The following is a 21,712-nucleotide window of genomic DNA, read 5'->3' on the forward strand; positions in this document are numbered from 1 at the left end:
AGAAAGATTTCATAAGACTCTAGGTATTCCTACATTTTAAATTTTCTATGTTTAAATTTGATTTTCCTTCTATTTCCATTCCTCCTTTGCGGCTGTTCCAGTATTGTTACGTTTCAGAGTTGTATAGACTAAGAAGCTGGGAACCCCTTAAGCAACAGTTCTTGCCTGTCATTTTCAAATTCTGACATTTAGTAATCTGTTCTCATCAAACATCTTGTCGAACTAGATGACTGGTTAATCACCTTATGATTCATTTTGTTTCACTTCTCACCTAGGAAATTAAAGGCTAGCTAGCTATTTCTAAAATAAGGGATGACTTAGTTAATCAGGATTTATCATAGAAAGACAGTCTTTTATGCCTTACTATACTATATAACTAAGTGATAAGGTTATAATAACATTTGGAAATGAGTTTTAGTTATTATGTTTTTAATAGAATGTTCACTTACTATACAGGGTTTCTTAGACTACTTCTTAGCATCTCATTGAATATAAATATGTTCTGTTAGCTTGCAGATAAGATTTAAAACATCAACCTTAAAATTTTCAAAGCTTAGCGCTTTGTATATGTAACTGTCTTAAAAGTATTTTTTTGTGAAATATTATAATGATAGGTTCATGTATTTCCATTTATTAGATCCCTGCTCTGTAATATAAAGAACTTTTATTATAAAAATCTATAAAAAGTAAATCTTGAGAGCTAGAATCATCAGTTTATATTAAATTTATTATTGAAATTGTCTTCATAATTTGAAAATTGCCATTTCTATTATTTTTACTCTCATACATTTCTTTCAAGTTTTGAACATCTTTCTGGGTGAGTAGGTTACCTATTCTAGCTCAGAATCTGATTAGATTATCATTAAATTCAAAACCCACAAGAGGACATTATGTTAATAAATCTTGAAAATAAAAAGGAAATGAACTTTTGAAAGAAATATGTAGACTTCCAAAATAGACACTGGAGGAGTTAGAAAAGCTGAGCAAAGCAATAACCAAGGAAAACACTGAAAAATATTATGAAATAATTAGCTTTTTAAAAGGCTCCTGTCCCTAATATTATCTTAGGGATGTTTCATTCCAAGGAATGGCTAAAGGAAAAAAGGATACATAGGAAGGATATGGGATAATATAGAAAACAGTTCCAACAAGGAGGGTTAAACTCTTGTAGGGTTTGTTTTGTACAGTTCTTTGTCTCTGCTTTTTTCTGAATACAGGGTTTCTTAGACTACTTCTTAGCATCTCACTGATAAACAGCCACCGGTCTGCCTGGCCTTATACCTGCCTAGCCTGATAGCCCTAGTATTCATCACCATTTGATTGTCTATACCTAAATGTCTCCTCGTTCAAACTCACAAACACACTCATTAGTCACTGGATGGCCAGTGCATTTCCTTTCCCCAAGAGCAGTGTCTGCTCCTGGTCTAATGAGCTATGGCTGGATAGTCAGGTCATGTGATTCACAGTCTGCTTTTAAGAGCCACTAACCTGAACATTGTTCACACAGGTAAATTTATTGACATGTCTAATGTAGCTTTATCATTGAGTCTATCCTATTTTCAGGGAAGTAGCTACATAAAATTCCAAAGGTATGTAAATTGGCTTAGAACTCAAAAAAGGTAATAGCCTCCAAAGAAAATTCTAGTTCAGGAACCTAAAAGGCTCTAGTCATGAACATAAATGTGCATTATTATATACTATATATATATTTATTATATAAATGCTATGAAATCATACTCATCTTTTTTTAAAAGGAGGGGCAGGGAGAGGGACAAAGGAAGAGGGAAAGAGAATCTTAAATAGGCTCCATGCTTGGTTCAATGTGGGACTTGATCTCACAACCTTGAGATCATGACCTGAGCTGAAATCAAGAGTCAGACACTTAACTGACTGAGCCACCCAGGGCTCCTGAAATCATATGCATTTAAAGAATAATCTAACAAGAGCAAGTAATATTTTACCCAAGAATGCAAGGTTGGTTAGATATTAGGAAATATATCAGTATCATAACATTAATATGCTGCTGATATTAGTCAAAAAGTCAAGTAAGAAAAGCTACATCTAATGCTGAAAAAGAATTTGATAAAATTTGACAATTCCCGATACAGTATTTCAAACACTTGGTTTTTATGCTTTGTGCTATTTCCAATAAACTGTGAACATCTGTCATTTTTATCACCAGACAAGAATATGTAAATGGTTTTAAAAGCACCTTTGGGAAGATAATAAATTTGTTTGTATTCTAACTTCGTACCTCATATAATGGTGTCTCAATAAATATTTTTAATGAAGTATTCCACTAAAACAAAGTAGTCTAGCCTTTGAGAATTGGTAAGAAAACAGAAAAGAGAAAATTTTTTTCTTGTCTCACAGGAGACCTTGTTTTAGGAATGTACAGCATCATTTTTTCTTATGTCCAGCGTGAACCATCATCAGTGTCTTTGGAGGACAATTTGCCATTCTTTAGGAGATGCCTTTGAAACTTGTCCACTTTGCTTTCTCCACTACTTGCCTGTGGCTCCCTGAACTCGGACCCCTGTCCCTGAGTTGAGCCAGTGCCCTACTCTGACCACCGTACACACCTAACTGATGGCTTTCCTCCACCTGAACAACTCCACCTTGCACTCCACATGCCATGCCTGAGCCCACGTCCCTTTCTCTTTAAACAACTCAAAATACCTTAGAATGGCCTTTCGTTCTTCACATTTTGTTTTGCTCTGCCTACGTCTTTATGGTGTCTCTCAAATATTTACCTTTGTCAACTTCATGACCCCGGTCTTGGTCTTTATTTTTGGTGTGGGCTGTTTTTTTTTTTGTTTTTTTTTTGGGGGGGGGCTGTTGTTTTTGCAGCAATCTTCTGATATTCTGTCCCCTTTTCCTGTCGTTGCAACTAGATTAATCTTTCTATATTGGATTTGCATGTCATGCCTCTGCTTCAAACTTTAAGATGCAACATTTCTGTTTGGATTATATATAAAATGGTTGGCTTGACATTTGCAGCAGTCCTGCTCTGCCTTTTATGTATTCGTTCCTCCTAAATCTCCTTTACGCACGATGAACTTACTTCTCATGGAGACCATCATATGGCTCTTCTGCTATCTTCGCTTATGCTCTGTCCTCCATGCTTCCTTTTCTCACTTATGAAATATTGACTCATCTTCATAACGTGAAGATCAAAGGCAGGGTTCCTTGATTAGAGTCTCCTTGAAATTTCTGATTTCTTCCATCTTCTGAACCCTCACAGCTCTCTGTAATTCTCTGATGGCTTTAGTATACTCTTTAATTGCCTCATCCCCGTGAAAGGCTAGATTTCATTCAGTTTTATTTCTTGCAATGCCTAACATGGTCATTTATACGTAGTAGTTCAAATATGGATATTTTGATTTCAATACTGAATTATTTGAAAATACTATATAGACGGGCAATATACATTTATTTGTATTTCAAATGTATCAATGTCATTGATCGACTCTGCTTGTAAGCCACAGTCTCCAAGTATTCCTTTGGGAGGTGGTAATAGAACTGCAAATATTAAACAGAACTATTATAAAATAAAATTGCGTTGATCATGTAGTTTATTTTGAAAAAGTGATTTTTGTTTTTTCATGTTCACATTCATATTTATAGAACTAAAATATTATTGGGGTGCAGAATAATAAAACTTAGTGTCATAACCTTGAGAGAGAATGTTAATTAAATTGAGGGACAAAGAAAGGGACAAATGCTTAAGATAACAATTTCTTGCCCCATTCGTGATGACATGAAAACTTTATTTTCTCATATTGAATCAAACTGCCAAGAAACTCTTGCAGCAGATTGAATGGTATGATAAATATCTGCTTTTTAGAGCTTTGGACAGTGTCATTGCTTGAAAAGCAAGCTTGAACTCCCCATGAGATCACTGTGGAGATAAATGCTTAAAAGCTTTTCAAAGCCATACTCTTGGCTCTATCAGAATTTAATTTCCCACTGATTATGTTTATATAGATTTTGGAACACATATCCATGAATATCCTCAGCATAGCTATATCACTGATGATTTCCCATGCCTTGGGAATACATCCCTACTTTATGTGCACATGGAACCCACTTATACTTTTATATATATGGATACCTTGAGTTAATACTCTAGCTTTTAGACTAGGCTATGAAAATGTCCTTGTGGTTGTTTAAAGGCTGTGCCTTTGTAACAGTTAAAAACAATATGTTTTTGTGGGAATAAGTTTTATAAATATCCTATGCTTTATTAGCCATTCGGGCATACCTGGTTGGTCTCTGACCTGTAGTCAAAATGCAAGGGACATTTTTAAAATAGGTTCCAGCTGTATGACATCATAGTGTCAAATACTCACAATGGGTTTATGTGGTGACGGGATGCATAAACATACAGAAAATCTTGGTTCCGGTCATGTTGATGTTACTTTTAAGCAAATTACTCTAGCATTTTTGAACTTCAGTTAGGGATCCTGGCAGTATTTACTTTCTAGAGAGTTTATGTGAATATGCCATGACATAAGATACGTAAGGGACTTAGCACAGTGTCTACTATTCAATACAGGTCACTTCAGTTCTACTTCTACCAAAAGCAAAAGTGAGGTGTTTTTCTTTTAGAATTTATTTATTTTTTCATGAGAGACACAGAGAGAGAGAGGCAGAGACATAGGCAGAGGGAGAAGCAGACTCCCTGCAGGGAGCCTGATGTGGGACTTGATCCCAGGACCCCGGGATCATACCGTGAGCCAAAGGCAGATGCTCAACCACTGAGTCACCCAGGTGCCCCAAAAAGCAAAAGTGATTTGATAAAAGAATTTGTTGATTGGTGGTGTTTTTATCTTTGAACTCTTTGTACCACAGCGATTAGATAAAGTTGGCGATCATACAATTGCAGAACCCAATTGCAGAAGACGGATATAATTCTTTACAGATGGGAAAAAAAAGAACCAAAGACTTCAAATGAAACACTTGCCACCACAGGGCAGGTCAATAGCAGAGGGGGTTTCAAACTAAGATGGTGGGGCTCCTCCTCCTGTGGCCACTGCTCTTTGCACTGCACATACAGGATGTGGGGCTTCCAGCCTCACTTTTTTCCCCCAATGCTTTTCTGTGGTTAAGGTTCATTCAGTGAGGAGCTAGTGGGCTCCTAATCTCTTCTGTGCTTGGTCATTCTTGCCTGGTCAGCCAGAGTGTTTTTGTCGGACGAGAGAACAGTGTCAGGTGCTGTTGTCAATTCAGTGTGGAACACAATCTCAGGCATGTGTCTTTTTTTTAGCAGAATATAAAGAACTTGAGCAGAAGCCTCATTGTAACATAGCTCATGAGTCAGTTATCATCTTTGTCAAATCATCGCTTCACATTCAATCCCTGATCCTGTCTCTGAAATAGAAACATCATAAAAACCTGGAATGTACTGTAAAAGATACAGATACATTTTTGATGGTTTTGCAAATTAGTTAGTCCTTATTTCATAAGCCTTTAAATTTTTGAATATTTAAACAAATATAAATTTGTTTAAAAAGAACATTCACTACTGCTGTGTTTTTAGAAGAGTAAAAAAAGAATTAGTACAATACTGAATGTAAGGTATAATAAAAAGATAAATAAAGCACTAATTAAAGCATAAAACTGTGTGTAATTTTCTTTATATAAAGTCTTCTGCAACTGTATCCCAGAAGATTAGATTTTATCGTATAATTTACCCCTTTACAGGAACTTTTGTATTTTGAGTTGTCCACACTTAATCAGCAATCAGATGACATCTTAAAAAAAAATCTTGTTAAGTTTGTTAATAAGCAAATCTAAATCTATTGTAATAAGTTTTTAAAAACCCATATATACAAATGTTTTAATATATGATAATACAATTTAGCTATTTATTCTGATTAAATTAAAATCTGAGGTTTCCCTAACTCATGACTATTTATACAAGAGAAAGTAAACATCATAAAGAATAATCAAAGGAAATACATGTATAGTGATTTTAAATCTTAAAATAAGAAACTAAGTACAGCTTTGATCAGATGCACATGTGCTATTTCTGCAGAAAAATTACTTCATAGGGTTAAAGTAGTTGTCTGGTATCGAGCTTAAAATCTTGAAAAAAGATGTCTTTGCCACTTCATTAATGTATGTCAGCAAAAATACCTCCTTTAAAGCAAACTTTAAAGTAAAAATTTTGACACAAAAGAGACTCTCATAGTGAGATTACTCTTTAAGAGTTCACTTTTATTGGACAGGTTGTCATAGAAAACCTTGAAAGTAGCTATTCTGTGCTTTACAAAGGGTTCGATTTACAAGAAATGGCCAGAACACATACATTTAAAAAATAAACGATCTTGTTAAACGAACTTTTAATTTTCATCTCAGCGTGCATGTAACGCCAGCATTTCTTTACTACAATTATCATTGTCCTTTTATTTTGAGATGAATTTTTTTCCTAATATTCTAGTATAAATCTAGAATTGGTTTTTTGGCAAATTATTTTTACAGGTTTTATGTAAACCAGGGAATGTATACGCTAAAAGTCACTAATATCACACTATTTTCAGTGAATACTTAAATATTCTGAATTTTTCAGTGCTTTAAAAATTTTTATTGAAGCATGATTGACATTACATTATATTAGTTTCAGGTATAGTACATGCTGATTCACTATTGGTATATACACTGTGAAATGATCACAATAAGTCTAGTTAACATCCATCACCATACATACTTAAAAAAATTTTTTTCTTGTGATGAAAACTAAGATTTACTCTCTTAGCAAATTTCAAATGTGCAATACAGTATTATTAACTGTAGCCACCATGGTGTATATTGTATCCCTGTGACATATATTTTATAGCTGGAAATTTATACTTTTTGATCCCTTTCACTCATTTCACCTACCCACCCTCCCACCCCACCCCCACCTGCCTCTGGCAACAGCCATTAATCTGTTCTCTGTGCCTCGGAGCTTGGTTTGGTGGTTTTTTGGTTTTGTTTTGTTTTTTAGATTCCATATATAAATGAGATAGTATGCTATTTTTTTTCTCTAGTATTTATTTCATTTAGCATAATACCCTCAAGATCCATCCATGTTGTCATAGATGGCAAGAATTCCTTCCTTTTTTATGGCTGAATAAAATTCTTGTGTGTGTGTGTGTGTGTGTGTGTATACATACACCATATTTTCCTTATCCATTCATCTGTCAGTGGACACTTAGGTAGTTTCCATATCGTGACTTTTGTAAATAATGAACATGGGGGTGCAGATCTTTTTGAGTTAGTGTTTCTTATATTTTTTAGATAAATACTCAGAGATGGAATTGCTGGATCATATGGTATTTCTATTTTTATTTTTTTGAGGAAACTCTGTATTGTTTAAACTGTTACTTATTGATTCTTTTTTTTAATTGACTCATTTTAAAAGAAAACTCCCAAATCAAAAAAAAAAAAAAAAAAAAGAAAACTCCCAAATCTTTTTTGGGTATCAAGGCAGCTCTGTAGAAAGGGTAGGATAGGCTCTATTTAAATGTATAAAATCCGCCTCTTAAATTATTTTCCATTTCATTTCCTTCATTTTTGTGTGCAATATCTTTAATGTGTTTGAATCATCTTTAAATAAGAGTATCACAAACACAGACTTTATGATCTCAGGATATAGTGATCAGTAGAGAAAAAGTGTTTTCAAATAAATTTGAAATGTTATTCGTTAGCATGATTTCATCAACATACAGATACAGAACAGAATGGCACTAGGGGCATACCTTGAAATGCTTATTTTAAAATTTGGAAAGTTAGTTTCTCAGGTTGACTGGCAGCCTTTGGTCCATATACTATGAGATGTAGGCTTTTATTATTGTTACTTATAGTGCTTCATGCTGCTGGCTCACGTCAGCTCCTCTGAGCCAAATGTGCTCATCCATCCATCCATCCCTTCTTCCTTCCTTCCTTCTTTCCTTCCTTCCTTCCTTCCTTCCTTCCTTCCTTCCTTCCTTCCATCCTTCTTCCTTCTTTCCCTGGGAGAGATGGTTGTTAAATATCTTTTAGCTTACTACTGCTTATAAATGTACCATTGATGAATAAAAATCAGGAAAGCTTCTCAAAAGTTTCTGACAAGTCAGGATGCTCCTAATGCTTTCATTATTACCTGCTTTCTGTTGCTTCTGACTCCTGGGCAATTCTTGTTTTTACCAATCATAGGAACCCAATTGTCCCCATACCACAAGCACTCTTCCTTTAAATCACTGTCAGTAATGACAATTCCTTGGAAGGTGGAAATTGAAAACGATGATAGAAAATAATAATAATATCACTACCAGAAAGAAATAAAGGCCAGTGAATGTTCTGTTGTTCTATGTTTCCATAGTTTTTACACAGATGGAAGCAGTACAGATTCGGTTTGGAATCTCTTAGTGTGAGAACTTGAGCAAGTTATCCACTCCTGGTCCAAGTGTCTCATCTGTGAAATGGAGGTTGTGAGGATTAAATGGGATTTTTTTATATATAAAGTCCATAGTCAGAGTGCTTGGCATACAGTGATCACCCTTTTGTGCCCTCTCCTAGTACCAAGCAGGAAGTTTCTAAGAGTTCTTGATTGCCCTCCATTTTTGTATAGAGTTTAACTCTCTCCAGAATTTTCAGCAGAGCTTGGGTGAGGGATAGCACAAATACAATTTAAACCCTTGGATATCACTTTATGTAACGGTATTTTTAATTCAAAGCACTTCATTGCATTTGGATATTATTGAAGAATTCTAGTAGTGAAAAAATATCCATTTTTTGCTGGTTCCCTTGAGAAAAGAACAGAAATAAGCGATACTGTGTTTCCCTTCACTGCCCAAGGGCTTTTCTGTTGAGAATTTGAAATTTTAAAGTTTTTAATAGAAAAAAATTCATTTCAGTTAAAACACTTTTTAAAATGATCCATCAGTCTCTTTAGTAAAGCATCACTGTAATCTTGCTTTATGACATGATTTAAAAAGAATTGATGTAGCCAAACTGATAAGCATTTGCTTGTGTGTTTTAAATTGGATTATATGAGTAAAAAAAGGGAGGACCTATGGAGGATATTTCACTATTTGGACTTTTTTGTATTTGGGTGGAGAAATAAAGAATATCTATTATTCACTCATATAATTATCTATTTATTAGATAGATAATTAATGAATATTTATCCTGGAAACTATTGGGACTTTAAATATGTCATTCTCATTAATGAAACAAGATAGCATTTTGAAAATACACCTTTGGTGAAGTTAATTAAAACATATAAAGAGTTAATTCATTATTTATAAGAACAATTTAAACCTTTAATAAAATACATTCCCATACAAAGAACTGATTTAAATAGATCTGGAAACTAAATTAGATTGCAATTTTATTGCTTGCTTATTAGGATTCTGAAATTCTCATCTTAAGAAGTTTAATATTAAATGTGTCCTTTCCACATTTATATACAATCAAAATGAAAAAGAGCTAATGATTTACAGTTTTATTATGTACAACTATACTGTGCAGTAATAGCCACTATCCAATAAGAGCTCATCTGAATTGAGATGTACTGCAAACGTAAGATTAAAATACACTGAATTTCGAAGACCTAGTGTAAAAAAGTGTAAAATATCCCAGTACTTTTTATATTGATTACATGTCCAAATGATAATATTTTGGATACATTAAGTTGAATCAAATATGTCATTAAAATCAATGTAATACATTCTTTTTTTTTAATGTAGAAACTAAAATATTTAAGATTACATATGTAGGTCACAATATATTTCTACTAGACAGAGCTGGTCCAGAGAATGAATTCCGAAATAGTTAAAACATAGATGGACATTGCTTAAGGGATGCCGCTTTATTAGCAAATCAAAAATATGCCAAACATATTGGGTTTATGGAGGAAAATATCCTACACACAATTTGAGAAAAAAAAGGAGGATTGAGAAAACCATCTATAGATATAGAGTAGAAAATAGGATAGAAAATTGTTATGTAGAAAACTATTTGAATGTTGATAGAAGTTTTTTCAAATATACTGCTACTTTCTTGAAATGTAGGTTTTATAAGTCCGGTAAATTTCATCATAGTCTAAGGTAATTAATATTTTTCACTGAATATGCTAGTGAATTATCTTTATTATTATTTACTATGTGTATGTGTCTGTTTCCATTTATTTCACCAAGCACAAATATTTTTGTGTGCATTCTGTGGGCCAGGCACTATTTTAATTTCCTCAGATAATCAATGAACAAAACTGAAAAAACATCCCTACCCATCTCTCCCATTTCAACTCAAGTACTCAGAAACTACCCTCAATATATGTTCAACTAGTTTTCACTATTCAAGGGGTACCAATTGTTTTAACACATTACTCTATAGCTGTTTTAATTATACGTTGACTTTAACTATGATCCTATTTTGATTTTATGTTATATCTTGAGTTATACATGAAGAAACTCCATGGAAACAATTGAAGGAAGATGGAGAAATTAGTGCTTCAAAAGTTCTGAACTTGTGAGGATCAGTTGCGTTGTTTTCCCTAACTTACAACTATAATGAAATCATGATTTCAGGATAAAACAAATCCTTAGTGAACATAGGTATAGTAATTTAAGTGCTTTAAGATTTCAGTAGAAACATTGCTATCACTTATTTAGGAAAGAGTAGAAAAAAAAATAGGTGCATTCCAATAATAAACTTGTAATTGTAGAAATATGAAAGTGTGAAATTTACATTATAAACACATTTAACATACATTCCAATTTGAGGGGAGAATATATAAATAACACACATGGGGTGTATATGTATAACAGACATTTTCCTTGAATATTTTTCTTCATTAAATTAATAAATCTGGGAGTGATTTCTTCACTGTGAATTTTTTTTTAAAAGATTTTATTTATTTTCTCATGAGAGACACAGAGATAGAGAGGCAGAGAAGCAGGCTCCATGCAGGGAGCCCATGCAGGACTAGATCCTGGGGACTCCAGGATCAGGCCCTGGGCCAAAGGCAGCCGCTTAACCGTGGAGCCACCCAGGCGTCCCTTCCCTGTGAATTTCATAGATTCCAGATACACAGCATATTTCAATTGGCTAATGGTAAGATAAAGAGATAGAAATTAAATTCAAGGTATATGAATGGAATAGGGTAGGTGTAAAGGTGCTTTTCCGCAGTTAATGACCAGGAACTGTGTCGTTTGTAAAGGATTCATGGTTCAAACTGGTTTAAGCTTTTTTTGTGTTAGGATAAGTGATTTCCATCCATTTACTTCATCAGCCTCTCCCCTGAGATCCCCCTTTGCTGGTCTCCTTGCTGCTCTGCTGCCCTCTTCTCTCTCCATTGTATTCTCCAGTGACATTGAAGTTTTGCTTCCTCCAACTCTTGTCTCTGGGTCTTTGCAAATGCTCTTTGGATGCATTCCCTAAACTCTATCACTTTGCCTTATTCTGGCTTAAATATCCTCTCTGGGGGGGATCTGCCCAATCCTTGGTTTCCACTAAATCTTCTTGTTATGAGCTCATGTAACTCCCCTACTTCCCTTTTAGGAACATTATTACTCTATCTCCAAAAAGGAGATAAAATTGTCTAGTTTTGCATGTGTTTATGTAAATTATTGTTCTAATGGCTGTTTGTTTTAATGTGCTCTGCAACCCCAAAGGCTTCCCTTCTTTTCCTAGAATTTAAGGATTTCCTTATCATTTCCACATTTTAATATATGATTCCCCCCCCCCAAACATGCCAAAAACAGGACTAGGAAATCATTTACTTCACTGTGTTTTCATAAAATTCATAAATCTTGTCCGTGCTTAGGACATGTTATGAATTAATTGGTAGAACATCTATTTCTGAAGAGTTAAAGAATTGCCAACAGTGATCAAGCCTGCACTCTCTCTGGCTCTTGATATGGTGTTGACAGCCAAGCAAAGAGCTTCTTCAATAAATCCACTCTCATATTCAAGTTTTTCCAGATGTGAGAAGTAATTAAGTCTTTGCATTTATTGAGGCCTTGTATACTTTTCAATAGGGAACTGGCAGCTGTGGTGAATTAACTCTGCTCCAGTGCATGTGTATGTTGTGTGTGTGTGTGTTTGTGTGTGAATGTACATATATACAAGCACACAGGTGGCATTTGCCAGTAGTCAAGCATGATAAGACCTGAGAACAAAATAAAACAAAATGCTAATTTCAATAAACACCAAATTTTTTTTTTTTACACCAAAAACTTTTATAGTTATATTTCACAGTTGAGAGCCGAGGGCTTTGTCCGGTGATACCTTCTCCCTTTCTATTTTTGCCAAATGTTGAAGGAAAGCAATGAGGATAATTAAATCATTTGCATCTGTTAAGGGATATTAAAAAAAATGGTGAGATCACGATTCTCATAAAACAGAAAATGAACACATTTAAAAGATTTTAACTCATTAATGAATGAGGGCACCAGTAAGATGTTAAGACTGGTTCAAAGGTGAATTTGGAGAACACGCAGAAATGAGTAATAAATTGCTGAAATGAATTTAGAAATAAAGGCAAAAAGCTCTATTGACAAGACAGTAATCAATTGCTTTTCCCCAGGACACAATTAATTTGCATTTGTATGGATAAAGCGTCATTAGCATTGTTATCAGTTTTTAGCATTTTATGGTCTTGTGAAGCAGTTCAAAGACAGCAAAAGGCCAAATTAGCCAGAAGGTAACACTAGATAACACAGGAGGTAATTTTTTTTCCAGTTTCAAAGTCTTTCGCAATTTTTCCTGAGACATCTCACACAAAATTCTAGGAAAGGGATACTTTTAGGGATAGCTAAGCTGTTTGTGCCTGGCCCTTTGGTTCTGGTTACAAGGCTTACGAAGGCCAGACCTTGGGCTTCTCCCTGGGGGAAGGCTTGTGGAAGTGACTATTAGCTTCATTGTTCTGCTGAACTGAGGTCTCAAGTAAGCAGTGAATTAAACCAAGGTCCTTCAGTTCACTGGATGCTTATGTTACTGTAGATTCTCAATGAGAACTGTCCCCGCCCCGCCCCAGTCAGTACATCTGGAAGAGTACTTTTGGTTTTGGCATCCCAACCACACCCAACTCAGAAATTGTGCCAAAAAATAATTTGCGGTTTCTTGTTCCTCTCCTCCAATACCAGTTTAGTCATATAGCTCCCACTTGTGAATAGGATCTCTATTTGTGAAAACAGGAATATGAATACAGAAAAACCATTCTTTTAAATCTTATTTTAATGGCATAATTAGTAATGGTGACAATAATTCAGGTTGCTTTGTATTCTTTTGATTTCTAATTAACAAACAGTAATGAAATGGCCATTAAAAAGGAAAAGATGGGCTTAATGAATGTAAATTGTAAAAATAGATTGGGCTAATATTAAGCAGAGCTCTTGTCTTTTATAAAGAAGACAAATTGCCCAAGAGAGCTTACATTTCTGGTTTGAAGAAACTATTTCATCCCCTCATCTACTAGTAAAGTTCTCTTTTGGACAGTTGCCAAATAATGAGGAACTATGTGAGGCAAAAGTAAAATGGCCAGGGGTTCAAATGAGAAACGAGAACCTTCTGGGAGATAGTCATAAAACAACAACAAAAACAAACCAAAAAAACCCCACAAAACCCCAGGCAACTGAAAACGAATATAACTGAAAGACTGCCAAGACAGGCAAACAAGTCAGATGAACTAATTCCTCTCTCACCTAACCATTCTGGGAATATTTTGTAATAAGAACTGTTGAATTAACTTTTAAAGTGGAAAAATTCACTTTATCTCTGGAAGCTTTCCTCAACTCAGAACTGAATCTCCATCTATTTTAATTATTATGGATTTTCATTTGCAAGTCTCTCATCTCCATGTTGGCAAAAAGCACATGTTCTATCACTATCAAGAAAAGAGGAAGAAGGGCAGGTGGCTTAGCCTGTTAAGCGTCTGCCTTTGGCTCAAATCATGATTTGAGCCCCGGGGTTTGAGCCCCGAAATGGGCTTCCTGCTCAGTGGGGAGTCTGCTTCTCCCTCTCCCTTTGCTACCCCCAACTCGGTGCACCTACGCTTGCTCTCAAACAAATAAAATCTTAAGAAAATAAAACTTCTGTATTGTAATATGCAAGTTAGCCCTTATCTTTAGGCTGTTAGGCAGTATGAGACCCTCTGGCCTTTAAAAACATATTGATGGTATAGTGTCTTACCCTTTCAAATGAGAAGGCCATTTCATATCAAGTGCTTTTCCTGGAACTGTCTACCTTTGTTGGATAGTTGCAAATTCTTGTGTTTCTTTTTTTTTTTTTTAATTTTTTTTTTTATGATAGTCACACACAGAGAGAGAGAGAGAGGCAGAGACACAGGCAGAGGGAGAAGCAGGCTCCATGCACCGGGAGCCCGACGTGGGATTCGATCCCGGGTCTCCAGGATCGCGCCCTGGGCCAAAGGCAGGCGCTAAACCGCTGCGCCACCCAGGGATCCCAAATTCTTGTGTTTCTAAGCTTTGCTATTTTTTAAATGCTTTGCTTTTAATAACTTCTGGCAATTTGGTTTTTCTCTTTAACTATGGAGAATTAGGGTGGAGAGAGATTTAAAATTTGCCTTAGAGGATGAGGATGTGGGAGAGCTGTAGCTGGAAGTAGAGGGTCTTGCCATAAGTAATGGGATCCCCACATTGTTCCCATTCCATATGAGGGCATGGGTAGAGTGCTAACATATGAGGTAGACAACATACGTGAGGTACACAATAAGTAAAAGAGTCTGCAATTATTAAGATACACCCTTATTGGGGTGCCCCAAAGTGAAAATATATATTAAAATACAACATTTAACCTTAGGTTTAAAGGAAGAAAAAGAAGGTGGTAGGAAATTTTGAAACATGATAGGTATCCACGAAAAACTTTTGTCCTATTCCCCAAGTTGCATTTAGGAGCTACCGACAAGAGAGCTTTGCTGTGATAATGTACAAGGCTTAAAGTGTTTTAAAGAAAACTTTATGTGAATTTTATATTATACTTATAAGTGAGAGGAAAAAAAGATACATTCAATCAAAAGAAATATAATGTATGCAGTTTGCCAAACAATCCATTAACGAGTCCATCCAGCACATCTTGAATGTTTTTTTTTTTTTTAATTTATTTCTTGTCTTAGCACAGAGTATGCTTTACTCACCATTACCTCCCAGCACCAAGCTTAGTGCCTGACAGAGCAACACTTATTTGAATGAATGAACATAAAGCTCTGGTTAAGTTTTGGTCTCGGTATTCCATTGAGTAACTGGGAATGAGACAAATAATTAATTTCTCTTCATCTTAATTTTGTCTTCAATTTTGTCCTCTGTAAGAGAGGGCTTTTAGTAAGATTGATTTCTTAAGGCTCCCTCTGGCTTTAAAATTCTAACTGTAACATCCACAAATGAAAAATTTGTGTTTACGTTACATATGGTGTTTGGTTTTGCTTTCAGAACTTCTGTGCATAATCTCAACAGGTTATTTTCTTCCAGCACAGTGGAAAGTCAATAAGAACTTATTGCATAATGGGAAATGAGAAAAAGCGACCATTGAAGTCCACTGAAGACAATTCACCAGGGGAATAGATGTCACCGTGAGCGACACAAGTCATCTTAAGTAGCTTTGGTGAGATTTTTCTCCCCACGCTTCTAGAAGTTTGCTAGAAAACCTTATAGAAATTCCTCTTCCCTTTTTCCAAATGAAGATAATATAATAGATCTTCTATAGAATATTAGAACAGTCTTTTGGCAAAAGAGTTGAGGGAAACAGAATTCACACATTCTGCTCCTTTATGGAACAAATATAACGTACAGAGAATTTCCTTGTAGAGTTCTCTACACAGCTATGTTTAAAATAACATAGTTGTTATTTTAAAAGTAAAGGTTTCCAAGTTCAGCAGCCTTGGGGGACTTCTTTTTGGCATTTTGCTAGGAAGCAGAATATGGTATGCCATTAAGTTAGCCTGAATCATTTCATGAAAAGACCAACAACTGTTTTAGAATACAACAGTTTTTCAGAGTAGGATAATGTTTCCCTAAGTAATAATTCACAGAAGAATGTTAATTTTCTGGAGCATTGGATATCATTAAAAAATGGTAGGAAGGTAAATAGGTAGATTAGATCAGATTAGGTGAATAGGATTTCATGTTTCAGAAATGTTGGCTTAAGAAAACCTAAATAGTTTTCTTGGTTGTGAGTCTTCTTGGAGCTTCTGATTTGTCATTAGGTGGTGTGGATCTCTAAGTGATAGGAGTTGAGAAGAACATACAGGCTTTTCCAAATACATTTTGTTTAAGAAACCCCCTTTCCTCTCTAGAGTATTCTGTGGAACTGTAGCCTCATGGAAAACAATTTGAGGAATAATCTATACATAATGATTGTTTAGAATATTTTTTGGTCAGATTTTTAGTTTAGGCAAGGCTGAAACAATTAGGAAGAAAATTTAAAACTAGATATGATATCAAGAGAAAGTTGCATTATTCTTGGCTACTTAGAATAATGTATTTGGAATAAAGTTGTATTTTATAATTAGTTTCATTGTTTACCATTAGGGTATTTTTTTATGTCTCACACTGATGTTATGATTTTGTGAAAATTAATTTACCCTAGGTTGGAGTAACCAAACTGGTAAATTGTGAATTTTATAGAGCCTTATTATTGCCTAAATTGACAATTAAGGATTTTTTTGAGAAATGTATTTTTAATTATATAACTGATGACACATACTACATTATCAGTATTGTTATAATTTATTTTTCCAAGCATGTGTTACACATTGAGGAATATATGAAGAGTAAATATTTTATAGTATAAAACCCAGCAAACTTGTGTAAAAATTGACACAATGGGCAGAACTGGAAGAGCATGATTATTATTATTTTTTGAAACAATGATGTTTCTAGAATTCTTAAATGATATATCAACCTATGTTAACTTCAACTTCTTGTGTTTAATGATACTTACAATTAAAATAATACAATAGCAATATAAGGTTAATGGTCATAATTAACTCAGAATGATTCTTTAAAGTGGTTCAAAGGACTTTTCATAGTAAATTACTAGCCTTTAATCAGCTAATTTAAAGTTAGTACTTTTTAGAATGTGAGAAGTATGTGTTTTTCTCATAAAAAATTTAACTTAGGTTAACGAAATGAGCTTGAATGATCTGGATTCACTATATAAAATCAGAGATATGTCTGATGTTCCAGCACAAACTTTATTTAGACGGAGTTGAGAAATCTTTGAGATAACAGGCTTTGGACTATGCTATCTTGAGTGTTGTAGCGGAGTCATTTTCCCACCATCTTTAAGTCTCCTTTAAACTGTGTTATGAATGAATTAAATTAGTGAAATATAAATACATGGTCTCTTTTGGATTTCTTACCCAGTTTAGAGAATGTTGACTTTAAAAGGTCACAAAATCGAATTTTGCCTGTGAGAGTGGTATTTCCACTTGGAGGCTAGCCTCTGCAATCCTGTCCATCCACTCACACATAGTTGTGATAAGAGGGTGAAGTGTGAGCTAAATAGAGACGAGGCCTGGGCAAGGTCATTTCTGCCAGAACACCAGAGGCTCCAAGATCTCAAGGGTGCTATAGTACAGAGAAAGGTACTGTACTCGTGAAATTAAAAAAAAAAAAAAAAAAGAAAAGAAAAAAAGAAAAAAACCCTATCCATAAAGAGTAAAAATGAGGGTCCCTGTGTTTGAGGATGTAAAAGATGAAACTGAAGAGGGAAAAACAGAGGAAGAAGAAGATGAAGAAGACATGGTAAGTGGGAATGGGCCAGCTGAAGAAGGGTATTTGTTCCTCTAAGTTGATCACTGGAAAAAATGTTTCCTTTCCTTTCTTTTCTGGACAGATATTCTTTAAGCCTGTTATTGAAGACCTAAGGATGGAGTTGGCCAGAAAATGCACCAGACTCATTAGTGATGTAAGTGGGCTTAAGTAATTTTTGTCTGATTTGTGCACTGTGTATGTGGCACTATCATGTCATAGAATCATCTAGTTGGGGAGAAAACCCTGCAGTCATCTGTTAAAACACAATTATTTTCCAGATCATGGAACTAAGTCCAGACACTTTTCGTGGATTTCCTCAAGGTCACCAATACAGAGAATTTCTGTAGGAAGAGGTCTCCAAATTCTTAATCCAGAGTGCTATCCCTTATGAATTTCACTCTAGCATAAAATCGTAAAACATTGAAATTTCAGAGTGCATTCCATGTGTGAACTGCAAAGCCTTTTAAAATTTGTTTGGTGGTGTAATTTGTTACGGAAGGATCTCTGTCTAAACCAATGGTTTTTTTAAAAAAAAACATTTTGGGTTTTTTTTTTTTTTTTTTTTTTGAGGACTCTGATGAATGCAGTAGTTTTTGAAACCAGGAAAAAAAATATGTATATATATATATATATATATATATATATATATATATGTATATACATATATACACACACACATACATAACATGTATTGACAATTTGGATTCTTTAGTTACTGAACTACATAGTATGAACTAGATGATGATATTATTAGCAAAAAGGAGCATTTTTCTCCTGATTTTTTTCATTAACTGGGATCAGTTTATATCATATATCCAGGGAATCCTAGAATTGTGGAATTATGTGTGTGTGTGTATTTATATATATATATGTATGTGTATATATATATATATATATTAGTAATTATGTACTGATAAACCAGTAAATATGTAAACTAGAATTCTAGAAAGTTTTAGATACTCCTCATTAAAACAATTGTGAGAGAATTGCTGGTACAGAGGAGAGATGACTCCTGAAAAGTGAATCAGGCCTGGGTCTGGAAAGAAGGGAACACAACACTGGCCATTTCTGTTGTAGTTAATGAGCAAAGCATCAGAAAACTTTGCCAATGTTTGTTTTTCAAAGGAGGTCAAACGGGAAAGTGGGATAGTGTGTTGGCATGTTCCCTGCAGTCCAACCCACCTGCGTTGATTTAACAGTAACGTTGGGGCAAGTTATATAACAGGACTGCCCTCGGTTCCTCTATTACAGTATCATTAAGTAATGGTAATGTATCTGAAAGGTTTGGTAAGTATCTTGCCTGGGTCACACGTTAAGCAGTGGGGAGGATTGAACACAAAGCTCTCTCTCAGCCTTAGCCATTCTGCTGTGTTTGCTCTTATCGTAGATTTCCCTGCAAAGTTTATCTTAGCCTTACTATTATCAATTACACTAATATTGGTAATAGGAATGCTACCATTTAAAACCTGAAGTTTCATAACTCCAGAGATAGTACCTCTTCCAGTGCTGTTATGTTTTTTATTAAAGGGTAATTGTGGATGAGCTAAATTATATAAACCATTGGAACCAAAGTGGCAACTTCAGTGAGTAGATGATTTTGTTGGAGTTGTTTTGGATAAGGTCATTTTGCAGTGAGTGTAAAACCAACCTCATGGTGAGAGGCGTGGCCTTTACCATTTGCAAAAGCCAAAGCCGTGTTATTTCTCTTCCATGTAGGAAAAATCAAATATGTGGGAGTAATTTCTGTTTTTTATAGATTTCTGCTGCATGGAATGTCTGTACTACTTAAATATTTAGATCGCAGACTGTGGCCTGATTTATATCTGTGTACATGTTCACATTTTGTTTCAAAATAGAATTCCATACTTTTTAAGATACTGGTTTAATTTTTGAAATTTGTATATTTACCAGTGAAGAGGCTGAACAAGTAATTCTTTTGTTTCTAAAACAAAACTGAAAAGAGGAGTTTGTACAGTCATTTTAAAAACAAATTTTAATTCACACTTTCTGGAAGGATTTTATGTGGACCAAATGGAAATTTTAGTTTTTAGAAGTTTGGTTGAAAAGGAAGGTATTTATTAAGTACTAACTGCTTTATTCACTGTCAGTGTCATCAGTTTTTTTATATGGAGCCCATGAATTTAACGGTTGAAGTTCTCATGGCTGTTATGTTGTCTGCATTGCCAGATGGTTGTCTAAAATGTATATTGGAGTTGCATTGATCACGGAGCTAAAACAGATACGAAAATGGACAAGTGGTCGCACAGAGTTAGTTTGGGAGTTCCAGTTGAGGTCCTCTCCTGCTACTGACAGTGCCCCTTGGTCAGTGCCCACATTTCATTTAGCCCAGGGGCCCTTGCCCTGGTCTCAGACTTAAAGACAAACCGTCAAGTCTGTTTGTTTTGTTTTCCAATCCCTTGTATTCCAGAGGAGCATCTGTGCGTTTACCTGAGCCTTTCTGTCTGTTGGGTGGCAGTGTGTTTTAGCCCATGTCCCCAAGTGAATGTGGTGCATCATTTGCCTGTCTGCACCTCGAAGCCCTGAGAAGCGGCCTCGCGTTCTGTTCACTGAACCACACAGCTGGTGAGCCACACACATGGGGTTTGAAACAACGTCTGCCTGACTCCCTGGCCATCATCATGTGGTTCCTCTCCTGCCGTGGCCAGGCACCCCATGTATATGACTGTACTGTACAAACTTACATGGGAATGGTCTAGAGATGAGTCCAGGGACTTAGAGTTCTCCGTAGAAAAAAACCATATGTTTTTTCAGGTCAGGTGGCTTCACTTTGGGAAATCAGTGCGAGGTATTTTTCGTTCCACCTGATTTCTGCCTTTCACTTGGCCTTGCCTGTATTGTGGGGTTTCCCTCTGCATAACTCACTTCCCAAAATTAAAAGACACCTGGTCCTCTAGGACCGCCTCTTTTATTTTTCTGCTAACCACGTAATGCCTTTTATTTCCCCAGATATTCTCTCTCTGTCTCTCTCACTGGCTTCTTGGTCAACTACCTAATAAATTCCTTGAATAAGTCAAACCCATCAGCTATATCGAGCCATCAGTATCATGGATCTAGTGGCCTCTTGTCAGGTGGTTATAAAAAGTATTAGGTTAAGGGGGATATATTTGTATGTTTCTTGTAAATTAGGCATCAAGAGTTTCTGCAGAGTGAGTTTGGCCACATCTGCATGAGGTCTGTGACGTGGTGTTTTAGTTCAAACCTTTTGAGGGTGTTCACTCACATGGCAGCAGGAAGAACGCTTTTCAGGCAAATGAACATTGTTTGTGGTGGGTAAATCCTTCTGGTGCTAAAAGCATTAGATTCCATGGCTATCCCTCCAGAGAGAGCTTTGATTGTGTTAAGAGAACCTGGGTCAGCAGCCTTGGCTATGAGTGCCCCCCGCCCTGTTAGCACATGGTGATGGGGCTGCAGTTCTTTCTTCCAGGGTTCAATGCATTGAGCCAATATGACTCCATTTGAGAAAAAACTTTTGATACTTTTGGTTAAGAGTGCCTGTAAAAGGAGGAGCCCCTGGGAGTCTCAGTTAAGTGTCTGACTTTGGCTCTGGTCATGATCTCAGTGTCCTGGGGTCAAGCTCTGTGTCAGGCACTCCCCTCAGTGGGAAGTCTGCTGGTCTCTCTTCCTCTCCTTCTGCCCCTCCCCACTCAAGTAAATAAAATATTTCAAAAAATAAAGAGTGCCTGTAAAAGGAAATATCCTCAGACATTTCTATATCTGTCATCTAAGTTCAGCCATTAGTTAATATCAATGAAAGAGAGAGGACTATGAGAGGAAGCACCTCTGAACTGATTTGACTCTAATTGTAGTTAAGGCATAGTTGGGATTAACAAGTGTGGTCAGAGCAGAAGGTAAATATTTGGGATATCTTACTGATTATTAAATCATCAACTGTGCCTACCCCCCCCCTTTTTCCAATTAGAAAGTGACATGGATAGTATCTCAGTAATGAG

The 21,712-nt window shown here is 35.5% G+C and overlaps 1 protein-coding gene across 9 annotated transcripts in view; it reads left to right on the top strand.

Moving 5' to 3' along the window:
• NEBL (nebulette) overlaps positions 1-21,712 on the top strand; it is a 344,980-nt gene that overhangs the window by 215,666 nt on the left and 107,602 nt on the right. For 3 of the 9 annotated variants that reach the window (XM_055331419.1, XM_055331422.1, XM_055331420.1), the window contains exons 1-2: positions 17,438-17,732; positions 17,824-17,895. The exons of 2 other annotated variants lie outside the window; for them this stretch is intronic. In XM_055331419.1, coding sequence (XP_055187394.1) covers positions 17,652-17,732; positions 17,824-17,895 — 153 coding nt within the window. In that variant the 5' untranslated portion in view covers positions 17,438-17,651. Of the gene's footprint in view, positions 1-15,455; positions 15,589-17,436; positions 17,733-17,823; positions 17,896-21,712 lie in introns of those variants that run through there. 4 more of the 9 variants (XM_055331424.1, XM_055331425.1, XM_055331421.1 and 1 more) reach the window with 3 other exon arrangements.

This window comes from Nyctereutes procyonoides, unplaced genomic scaffold, assembly GCF_905146905.1.
Source record: "Nyctereutes procyonoides isolate TBG_1078 unplaced genomic scaffold, NYPRO_anot_genome, whole genome shotgun sequence".
Classification (NCBI taxonomy): domain Eukaryota; kingdom Metazoa; phylum Chordata; class Mammalia; order Carnivora; family Canidae; genus Nyctereutes; species Nyctereutes procyonoides.